This window comes from Halichondria panicea, chromosome 14 (genome assembly GCF_963675165.1).
Source record: "Halichondria panicea chromosome 14, odHalPani1.1, whole genome shotgun sequence".
In the NCBI taxonomy this organism is placed as follows: domain Eukaryota; kingdom Metazoa; phylum Porifera; class Demospongiae; order Suberitida; family Halichondriidae; genus Halichondria; species Halichondria panicea.
In genome coordinates this window covers 981,689-994,199 of record NC_087390.1, presented here as the reverse complement: position 1 = coordinate 994,199, position 12,511 = coordinate 981,689, and the positions used below count along the sequence as shown (strand labels likewise).

At 38.3% G+C, this 12,511-nt stretch overlaps 2 protein-coding genes across 2 annotated transcripts; both read right to left on the bottom strand.

Annotated features, from left to right (window-relative positions):
• Positions 1 to 5,661: 5,661 nt before the first annotated feature.
• Positions 5,662 to 7,202, bottom strand: LOC135348135 (solute carrier family 15 member 4-like). The gene has a single exon (XM_064546311.1). It carries the CDS (start codon positions 7,189 to 7,191, stop codon positions 5,662 to 5,664), a length of 1,530 nt encoding a protein of 509 aa, XP_064402381.1. The 5' UTR covers positions 7,192 to 7,202.
• Positions 7,203 to 9,975: 2,773 nt separating this feature from the next.
• LOC135347304 (solute carrier family 15 member 4-like) lies at positions 9,976 to 11,670 on the bottom strand. The gene has a single exon (XM_064545230.1). It carries the CDS (start codon positions 11,590 to 11,592, stop codon positions 10,042 to 10,044), a length of 1,551 nt encoding a protein of 516 aa, XP_064401300.1. The 5' UTR covers positions 11,593 to 11,670; the 3' UTR covers positions 9,976 to 10,041.
• Between the last annotated feature and the right edge of the window lie 841 nt (positions 11,671 to 12,511).

Below are 12,511 nucleotides of genomic sequence, written 5' to 3'. Positions count from 1 at the left end.
TCTCTCACAGCTCTCCAGCTCGTACAAATTCAATTCTGTTGCTACACACCAAACCTGGCTTTTTATAACCACGCCTCGTGCATGCGCATGAAGTCCAAGTTAGATAGACCACACCCACTCGTAGAATATGCGTCTTAGTAACCACCTTGGTTATGGTTAGATTCCCTCCGAGAGGAGGTATAACATCCGCGTGTGTGTGCACACAAACACATTCCGAACTTTGACCTAAGGAATGTGTGTCTAAAAGGTTTCCTTTGACACGCGGATGTCGTACCTCCTCTGGATACCCTCGGCTATGCACCTCGGGCTAATCGCAACCGCGGAGGTTACATAGACGCATATTCTACTCTTAGGTGTAGTCTATCCTATATACATGGATAATCAATCTGACAAAAACAATGATCTTTCAATATCACACATTTTCCAAAATCCCCAATCCACACCAGCACTTAATTTTATACAGAACGCAAACCAAGCAATGAAACTATAATGATACTAGAAGATGATGCATCAGCCGGCATCTGATCCAGGCCTAGTTGTAGTGTGCAGATAAACATGCATGTCGTTGCCCGGCACCAAAAACACACAAAGAATTATACATAATACGACTTCATTGATGACTCGCTAGTAGTACTGTTCAAAACCATATTCTAGTCCAGAACCGGCCTAAGATTAGGACGTATATGCTAAAAACAATTGTTACAAGAAACATGGCGATAATTCCGATCCTCACTATCTTGTAATCTTAAAGCTTGTAATATTAAAGCTAAAAATCCGAAACATAATAAATTATTATTGGCAGAAAAAATGCCAGTGTTGTTGTGACTAGCCATTTAGGGTAGCTAGTCCATAAAAAGTATCTCAATTCTATAAGAAGCAGTAACTGTAGCACTTACAAACAGTGTCCAAGCTATCACAAGGTATAGGCTCCTTTTGATAGAACCTTCTCACTCTGTATTTACAACTCATTTTGACTGTGCACAGTAGACTAGTGGTTTGTAGTCTATGCGAATTGCTACCCTATTGAGTATAACAGAACAAATGATACTAGGATAGGAGACTGCCTCAGTATAGCATTAAGACAGCATGTATTTAATAAAGTGAAGATACTCTCTGTAAACAATGAAAATGTTATGTCCTAACAAACCTCATGCTGTCATAACCATACTGCACTTGATGAAAAACAAAGCACTCTGCCGATCTACAGTATATACATGGCATTTTCTAACTGATTTGTTTTAAGGGCAATAATTATGATGATGATGGCTATAATTGTTTATCTAGCTCTTGTTTAGACTCAATCTGCTACATTTCACTTTCACTTGTAAAATACATAGAATTCTACTGAACTACGTATAATAATGAATAATGATACAATCAGTTCTCATTCTTAATCTAGATTACGAGTTGTTAGATATCGATCATAGACCTCCTCCACAACAGTTTGTACATGATAGTGCTCGTCTCTAACTCTCCTCTTATACCAGTGAGCCAGGAGGCAGTACAGGATGAATCCAAGCAGACTAATAGTAGCCTTGATTCCAAACAGTATCAGTACCATTGTATTATTTTTGGGGTGAATTGCACCGCTTCCATAAATGCCAGCAATTGAAGCGGTCCCATAATTAATAAGGATATACACAGCAAATAATCTCCGCATATTGTATGGAGCCTGAGCACAAACAAACTCCAGCATAGCACAAAGAAAAAGAGCTGACAGCAAACCATTTGATACAAAAGATATAACAGTTTCTATCAATCCCATTGCCTCAAATGATTCTAGAATAATAAAACCTATGCTCAAAACCAGAGAAAGGAACGAACCAACACCGATTCTTTTTAGAATGCTTGGAAGTTTATCTCTGAAAAGCGGGTAGATAAAGAATTCATTAACCAAGATACCGATCATAGACCACAAATGACCACTGTACGTAAAACAGAAAAGCATGTCAGATGTGCAGTTGGTGAAATTATGAAACTTGATATGTCGATGTTGTAGTGAAATGTCATGAAATGTAGGATTAAAAGCAAGTGCAAACAGTATTAACCACAATGGTAGGCTCATAGCAAACAATCGTAGAATTGATTTCACATCTTCAACTTGCTCTGTAGTGAATGGTCCCACCGTATCTCGACTTTCCCAGGTCCATTCTTGAAGGTACGTCTTCCTCCCAGTATGTGAGAGCACTGCGATTGAGGGGAGCTTTGTGCTTGGCAGCAAACTTGAGAACACAGTAGATCAATGTAAATGATTTTGGTGGGTTAGGCTCGATAATTAACCAGCTTTTACCGAAAAGGAGGTCGAGAACAAGAATAAGACTTGCAAATAAAGCAGCACACAGACTATAAAGCTGGATACTACTTATTGTATCTTCAACTAACCCGAAACAGTTGTCCTTCAAGGCAAAATCCAAAAACTCCCCAACCCAGCTACCAGCACTTACACTGAACATAGACCAAGCGATGAAACTAGTGATGCTAGAAGATGATGCATCAGGCATCTGATCCAGGCCTAGTTGTAGTGTGCAGACAAAACATGTCAGTGCCATCAAAATCACACACACCGCTATACAGAGTACGACTTCATTGAGAAGTCTGTACTTTTCAAAGCGGTGTTCTAGTCCAGAACCTAGGATTAGGATGTATATGCTGGAAACCATTGTTGCAAAAAATAGGGAGATAATTCCGATCCTTATTATTGTGTAATCTTGAAGCTTGTAATTGGCTAGCAATCCGAGACAAAATGTTAGGAGTAGAAATAACGACAGTGGTATTGTACCTAGCCAATCTGGATAGTCTGTAATAACTGACTCGAGTAAGCTATAGCTAGCAATAGCAGTAGCACTCACAAGCAGCATCCAAGCTAGCACAAGGTAGGATCCCTTTGAGTAGAACTTTCTCACTCTGTATTTACTCATTTTCCAATGCCAATTTCTGTACAGCAAGCTAGATCTTAACCTCTACAATGTATTCCTGAAACGCTATAGATCTACGTACGTACATAATTATCACAGGATGAAAGGGACAGACGGTGTAGTTAGCATACAGAGAGAGTTATAATAACATTGGTGGCACTGAAACATCAACTACAGATATAGACTCCGTAAACAACGAAAATGAATTGAAAGCAATAATACACAATAACAAGCTCATTCAACAATGAACATACTTGATGAAAAACAAGCACTCTGTCAATCCACATGTATAATATTATGATGCATGTGTGCATGTCAATGCAATGCTGACTATCATTCAGTACATAGTTTTGGTTGGATTTTCTAACTGATTTGTTTTAAGGGTAATATGATGATGGCTATTAAACGTTAAGCTCTTGTTTAGACTCAGTCTGCTAGATTTCAGTTTCACTTGTAAAATACATAGAATTCAACAAAATTAATCTATCTGAACTGTGTGTATAGTAATGAATAATGATACAATCAGCTTCATTAATATGTTAATTACGAGTTGTTAGATATCGATCGTAGACCTCCTCCACAACAGTTTGTACATGATAGTGCTCGTCTCTAACTCTCCTCTTATACCAGTGAGCCAGGAGGCAGTACAGGATGAATCCAAGCAGACTAATAGTAGCCTTGATTCCAAACAGTATCAGTACCATTGTATTATTTTTGGGGTGAATTGCACCACTTAAATAAATGCCAGCGTATGTAGAGGATAAAAAATTTAAGCCCATATAAGCAGCAAATAATCTTCGCATGTTGTACGGAGCCTGAGCACAAACTAACTCCACCATTGCACAAAAAAAAAGATTTCCCAGGAAACCTTTCATCATCAAGGAAATAATGGTGATTACCTCTTTTTTGTGAAGAACCTCCAATGATTGCACAATAATGAATACAATACTCGACACCAGAGAAAGGAAGAGGAAGCAATACCAATTCTCTTTAGAATACTTGGAAATCTATCTCTGAAAAGTGGATAGAAAACGAATTCAGTAACCAGGGTACAGATCATAGACCACCAATAATTACTATAAGTGAATAAGAAAAGCATGTCAGATGTGCAGTTGGTGAGATTTGGAAAGGTTAATGGAACGACATTGTCGGGATTAAAAGCAATTGCAAACGAGATTAACCACAAGGGTAGGCTTATAGCAAACATTCGTAGAATTGATTTCACATCTTCAACTTCCTCCGTAGTGAATGGTCCACCATATTTCGACTTTCCCAGGTCCATTCTTGAAGGTATGTCTTCCTCCCAGTATGTGAGAGCACTGCGATTGAGGGGAGCTTTGTGTTTGGCTGCAAACTTGAGAACCTGATAGATGATTTTAAAAGATTTTGGTGGGTTAGGCTCGATAATCAACCAGCTTTTAGCGAAAAGGAGGTTGAGAATAAGAATAAAACTTGCAAATAAAGCTGGATACAGACTATAAAGCTGGATACTACTGATTGAATCAACAATTATACCAAAGCAGTTACCTTTCAATACCATATATTCTGAAATCTCCAACCCAGCTACCGGCATTTATACTGAACACAAACCAAGCGATAAAACTAGCGATACTAGAAGATAAAGCATCAGGCATCTGATCCAAACCAAGCTGTAGCACGCAGGTTAAACATGTCAGTGCCACCAAAAACACACAAAGCATTATACATAATACAACTTCATTGATGAGGCTGTACTTTCCAAAACCATATTCTATAGTCCAGGGCTGAGGATTAGGACGTATATGCTGAAAACAACTGTTACAAGAAACATGGCGATAATTCCGATCCTTGCTATTGTGTAATCTTGAAGCTTGTAATTGGCTAAATATCCGAGACAAAATATTATTGGCAGAAAAACTACCAGTGTTGTTGTGACTAGCCAATCAGGATAGCCAGTAAAAAGTATGTAGGTTAAATTAAGGCTAGCAATAGCAGTAGCACTCACAAGCAGTGTCCAAGCTAGCACAAGGTAGGCTCCTTTGAGTAGAACTTTCTCACTCTGGATTTGCAACTCATTTCGACAATATAGCTGTGCAGCTGTATAGACTCACTATAGTATACTATAGACAAGTGGTTTTGTAGCGATATTGCTACCCTGACAAAACAAGTGGTATACGTATGAAACTGTCTAGCATTGGGAAAACGCATAATTGTTGTGTATTTTATAAAGTGAAGACACTCTCTATAAACAATGAAAATGTTATGATGGTCAATATTATAGAACCTGATTTGTCAACATTAACTTTGTGTGTTTAATAAAGTGAAAGTAGATTCTGCAAATAATGGTCTGATGATCAGAATAATTATGCTATCATACATGCAGTATATATCTAAACATTGTGATTTTATTATCGAAGGAACACAAACACTGCCTCATGTTTTCATAGCCATACTGCACCTGGTGAAAACAAAACACTCGATCTATACCTACCGGTATAGCATGTGAAGCAACTTTGCCTACCTTTACCTGCAGTGCAAGCAGCAACCACAAAAATATTATCCACAAAGTGACTATAAATATTGCTCAACACGAATATTTTGTCCCCCGAAAATTACCCGCTATACTGTTTATCATTCAGTACACAGTTTTGATTGCATTTTCTAACTGATCAGTATACTAACGGTAACATGATGGCTAATGTTCAGCTGTTGCTTGTTGACATACATTGCATGCTCTCTATATAATAATCAGTATAATCAGTCGTCTTCAATCTAGATTACGAGGTGTTAGATATCGATCATAGACCTCCTCCACAACAGTTTGTACATGATAGTCCTCGTCTCTAACTCTTCTCTTATACCAGCGAGCCAGGAGGCAGTACAGGATGAATCCAAGCAGACTGATAGCAGCCTTGATTCCAAACAGTATCAGTACCATTGCATTATTTTTTGGGTGAATTGCACCGCTTCCATAAATGCCAGCAATTGAAGCTGTCCCATAATTAATAAGCATATACACAGCAAATAATCTTCGCATGTTGTATGGAGCCTGAGCACAAACTAACTCCAGTATGGCACAAAGAAAAAGAGTTGACAGCAAACCATTTGACACAAAAGATATAACAGTTTCTACCATTTCCATTACCTGAAATGATTCTAGAATAATAAAACCTATGCTCAAAACCAGAGAAAAGAAAGAAGCAACACCGATTCTCTTTAGAATACTTGGAAGTCTGTCTTTGAAAAGCGGGTAGATAAAGAATTCATTAACCAGGATACCGATCATAGACCACAAATGACCACTGTACGTAAAAGAGAAAAGCATGTCAGATGTGCAGTTGGTGAAATTATGAAACTTGATATGTCGATGTTGTAGTGCAGCGTCATGAAATGTTGGATTAAAAGCAAGTGCAAACGAGATTAACCACAAGGGTGGGCTCATAGCCAGCAATCGTAGAATTGATTTCACATCTTCAACTTGCTCTGTAGTGAATGGTCCACCGTATCTCGACTTTCCCAGGTCCATTCTTGAAGGTACGTCTTCCTCCCAGTATGTGAGAGCACTGCGATTGAGGGGAGCTTTGTGCTTGGCAGCAAACTTGAGAACACAGTAGATCAATGTAAATGATTTTGGTGGGTTAGGCTCGATAATTAACCAGCTTTTAGCGAAAAGGAGGTCGAGAACAAGAATAAGACTTGCAAATAAAGCAGCACACAGACTATAAAGTTGGATACTAGTTATTGTAACTTCAACTAACCCGAAACAGTTGCCCTTCAAGACAAATTCCAAAAATTCCCCAATCCATCTACCAGCACTTGTACTGAACACAAACCAAGCGATGAAACTAGTGATGCTAGAAGATGATGCATCAGGCATCTGATCCAGGCCTAGTTGTAGTGTGCAGACAAAACATGTCATTGCCACCAAAAACACACACCCCACTATACAGTATACAATTTCATTGAGAAGTCTGTACTTTTCAAAGCGATGTTCTAGCCCAGAACCTAGAATTAGGACGTATATGCTGGAAACCATTGCTACAAAAAATAGGGAGATAATTCCGATCCTTATTATTGTGTAATCTTGAAGCTTGTAATTGGCTAGCAATCCGAGCCAAAATGTTAGGAGTAGAAATAACGACAGTGGTATTGCACCTAGCCAAATTGGATAGTTTGTAGAGACCGACTCGATTAAGCTATAGCTAGCAATAGCAGTAGCACTCACAAGCAGTGTCCAAGCTATCACAAGATAGGCTCCCTTTGAGTAGAACTTTCTCACTCCGTATTTACAACTCATTTTTCAACGCTCATTTCTAATATAGCCAGCTATAGATCTAGTGGCTTATATCTGTAAGAAACGGCTCTGCTACATATATTATAATGTATGCATATAATTATTACAGGATGAAAGTGGACAGGTGTAGTTAGAGTTATTATAACATCGGTGGCATTGAATACAGATACTGTAAACACAGAAAAGGACAACAACAAGCTCATTCAATAAATGAACTGACTCAGTAAATAATCTTCGAATGGTCCACCATATCTCGACTTTCCCAGGTCCATTCTTGAAGGTATGTCTTCCTTCCAGTACGGGAGAGCACTGCGATTGAGGGGAACTTTGTGCTTGACAGCAAACTTGAACACGGTTAAAAGATTTTTGTGGGTTAGGCTCGAAATCAACCAACCTTTAGCGAAGAGAAGGTTGTGAGAACAAGAATAAGACTTGCAAATAAAGCTGGACACAGACTATAAAACTGGATACTACTAATTAGACTACATTACATCATCTATAATTGATCTGATTGGCTAAAAACAGTAGATTACATGGAAGCATAATCTACAAGAAGGTACTTATTCTACAGGAAGTGGACACATATTCTACAGGAAGTGGACACATAATTATTCTACAGGAAGTGGACACATATTCTACAGGAAGTGGACACATATTCTACAGGAAATGGACGCATATTCTACACGAAGTGACAAATAATTTGCAGGAAGTTATCAAAAGTTGGAATGAAATTTTTAGTGAAAAGAATGATGACAAAAACATTATAAAAAACACAGAAAGCATTAGTTTGTTCAGTCAATATCCATTCTTTCCATGTCCACTGTTGCTTTGTATTGCTTTTTCTAGTTGGGCATGGGCAGGGGGGGCCAGGAAGCAGCAAAAACACTTTAGCAATCGCTTGCCCCTTTCTATTGAGTTTTTTAATGTTCCATGCTGGTCCAGTCTGCTCTATACCCCCCTCCACTCCACCACAGAGCTTCATTCTTTTTCTTGAAGTGTTGCAGTCAGTTCTAGGTTCTTTTTACTTGTCTGTTCTTTCCAGTATCTTCAACAAGCGTTTCACAAGCTCTACTAAGTTTTACTGTAGTTTTTCGTTGTTTTGAAGCCGTCTTCTTGTCTTTTTCTGTCAACTGGTGTCTCTCACAGCTCTCCAGCTCGTACAAATTCAATTCTGTTGCTACACACCAAACCTGGCTTTTTATAACCACGCCTCGCGCATGCGCATGAAGTCCAAGTTAGATAGACTACACCACTCATAGAATATGCGTCTTAGTAACCACCTTGGTTACGGTTAGATTCCCTCCGAGAGGAGGTACGGCATCCGCGTGTCATTCGCGTGTGTTTAACACACACATTCCGAACTTTGACCTAAGGAATGTGTGTCTAAAACGTTTCCTTTGACAAGCGGATGTCGTACTTCCTCTGGATTCCCTCGGCTATGCGCCTCGGGCTAAACCGCGGAGGTTACATAGACGCATATTCTACTCTTAGGTGTAGTCTATCCTATATACAGTTGTACATGGATAATCAATCCGACAAAAACAATGATCTTTCAATATCACACATTTTCCAAAATCCCCAATCCACACCAGCACTTAATTTTATACTGAACACAAACCAAGCAATGAAACTATAGTGATACTAGAAGATGATGCATCAGCCGGCATCTGATCCAGGCCTAGTTGTAGTGTGCAGATAAAACATGCATGTCGTTGCCCGACACCAAAAACACACAAAGAATTATACATAATACGACTTCATTGATGACTCGCTAGTAGTACTGTCCAAAACCATATTCTAGTCCAGAACCGGCCTAAGATTAGGACGTATATGCTAAAAACCATTGTTACAAGAAACATGGCGATAATTCCGATCCTCACTATCATGTAATCTTGAAGCTTGTAATATTAAAGCTAAAAATCCGAGACATAATAAATTATTATTGGCAGAAAAAATGTCAGTGTTGTTGTGACTAGCCATTTAGGGTAGCTAGTCCGTAAAAAGTATCTCAATTCTAAAGCAGTAACTGTAGCACTTACAAACAGTGTCCAAGCTATCACAAGGTAGGCTCCCTTTGATAGAACTTTCTCACTCTGTATTTACAACTCATTTCGACTGCTCGCAGTAGACTAGTGGTTTGTAGTCTATGCGATATTGCTACCCTAACTGAACAAGTGATACTAGGATAGGAGACTGCCTCAGTATAGCATTAAGACAGCATGTATTTAATAAAGTGAAGATACTCTCTGTAAACAATGAAAATGTTATGTCCTAACAAACCTCATGCTGTCATAACCATACTGCACTTGATGAAAATGTTATGATTAGAATCTTAGAACAACATCTGTGCCTTAATTTTAATAATTATACCATATTACTAGAATGTTTTGCGAGAATCAAACATTTGCGAATTTTGCGAGGGTTGATCAATTCGCAACAATAAAATCCGCAAAACCTAAATTATTACTAGTAAATACACACAATCCTTGCCAGAACGCAATAGTTAGATCGCAAAGGGTCAAATTTTCTGCTGATTTGGATCATTCGCAAAGGTTTTTCACCCGCAAATATTCTAGTAATACGTATATAAATATATATCAATAATAAAGGACTACACAACAACCTTATGTCGTCATCCATATATACTGCACATGTCAATGCAATGCTGACTACCATATTCAGTACACAGTTTTTGTGGCATTTTCTAACTTAGAGCTATAATTATGATGATGCATGGCTATAATTGTTTAGCTCTTGTTTAGACTCGTCTGCTACATTTATTGTAAAATACATAGAATTCTATTGAACTACATATAATAATGAATAATGATACAATCAGTCATCTTCACATTATCAATCTAGATTACGAGTTGTTAGATATCGATCATAGACCTCCTCCACAACAGTTTGTACATGATAGTGCTCGTCTCTAACTCTCCTCTTGTACCAGCGAGCCAGGAGGCAGTACAGGATGAATCCAAGCAGACTAAGAGCAGCCTTGATTCCAAACAAAATCAGTACCAGAATTTTATTATTTTTGGAGTGAATTACACCACTTACATAAATGCCAGCGTATGTAGAGGACAAAAAATTTAAACTCATACAAGCAGCAAATAATCTTCGCATGTTGTATGGGGCTTGAGCACAAACTAACTCCAGCATTGCACAAAAAAAAAGATTTCCCAGCAAACCGTTCATCATCAAGGATAAAATGGTGATTACCTCCTTTTTGTGAAGAACCTCCAATGATTGCACTATAATGAATACAATACTCAAAACCAGAGAAAGGAAGGAAGCAATACCGATTCTCTTTAGAATACTTGGAAATCTATCTCTGAAAAGTGGATAGAAAACGAATTCATTAACCAGGGTACCAATCATAGACCACAAATAATTACTGTACGTGAAAGAGAAAAGCATGTCAGATGTGCAGTTGGTGAGATTTGGAAAGGTTAATGGAACGACATTGTCGGGATTAAAAGCAAGTGCAAACAAGATTAACCACAATGGTAGGCTCATAGCAAACATTCGTAGAATTGATTTCACATCTTCAACTTGCTCTGTAGTGAATGGTCCACCATATCTCGACTTTCCCAGGTCCATTCTTGAAGGTATGTCTTCCTCCCAGTATGTGAGAGCACTGCGATTGAGGGGAGCTTTGTGTTTGGCTGCAAACTTGAGAACCTGATAAATGATTTTAAAAGATTTTGGTGGGTTAGGCTCGATAATCAACCAGCTTTTAGCGAAAAGGAGGTTGAGAACAAGAATAAAACTTGCAAATAAAGCTGGATACAGACTATAAAGCTGGATACTGCTGATTGAATCAACAATTAGACCAAAGCAGTTACCTTTCAATACCATATATTGTCCAAAATCTCCAACCCAGCTATCGGCACTTATACTGAACACAAACCAAGCGATAAAACTAGTGATACTAGAAGATGAAGCATCAGGCATCTGATCCAGGCCTAGTTGTAGTACGCAGGTTAAACATGTCAGTGCCACCAAAAACACACAAAGCATTATACATAATACGACTTCATTGATGAGGCTGTACTTTCCAAAACCATATTCTAGTCCAGGGCCGAGGATTAGGACGTATATGCTGAAAACCATTGTTACAAGAAACATGGCGATAATTCCGATCCTTGCTATTGTGTAATCTTGAAGCTTGTAATTGGCTAAAAATCCGAGACAAAATATTATTGGAAGAAAAAGTGCCAGTGTTGTTGTGACTAGCCAATCAGGATAGCCAGTAAAAAGTATGTAGGTTAAGTTAAGGCTAGCAATAGCAGTAGCACTTACAAACAGTGTCCAAGCTAGCACAAGGTAGGATCCCCTTGAGTAGAACTTTCTCATTCTGTATTTACAACTCATTTCGACAATATAGCTGTGCAGCTGCATATAGACTCACTAGTATACTATAGACAAGTGGTTTTGTAGCGATATTGCTACCCTCACAAAACAAGTGGTATACGTATGAAACTGTCTAGCATTGGGAAAACGAATAATTGTTGTGTATTTTATAAAGTGAAGACACTCTCTATAAACAATGAAAATGTTATGATGGTCAATATTATAGAACCTGATTTGTCAACATTAACTTTGTGTGTTTAATAAAGTGAAAGTAGATTCTGCAAATAATGGTCTGATGATCAGAATAATTATGCTATCATACATGCAGTATATATCTAAACATTGTGATTTTATTATCGAAGGAACACAAACACTGCCTCATGTTGTCATAGCCATACTGCACCTGGTGAAAACAAAACACTCTTACCTAGCATGCATGCATGCATGTTAATACTGCACCATAACTATAGCTGGTAATTCGAGGGGACAAAATTCGTGGTTGAACACTGGAGCACGAATATTTTACCCACAAATGAAGCAACCTTGCCTACCTTTACCTGCAGTACAAGCAGCAACCACAAAAATATTATCCACGAAGTGACTATAAATATTGCTCAACACGAATATTTTGTCCCCCGAAAATTACCCGCTATACTGTTTATCATTAGTACACAGTTTTGATTGCATTTTCTAACTGATCAGTATACTAACGGTAACATGATGGCTAATGTTCAGCTCTTGCTTGTTGACATACATTGCATGCTTTCTATATAATAATCAGTATAATCAGTCGTCTTCAATCTAGATTACGAGATGTTAGATATCGATCGTAGACCTCCTCCACAACAGTTTGTACATGATAGTGCTCGTCTCTAACTCTCCTCTTGTACCAGCGAGCCAGGAGGCAGTACAGGATGAACCCAAGCACCTAAGAGCAGCCTTGCTTCCAAACAAAATCAGTACCATT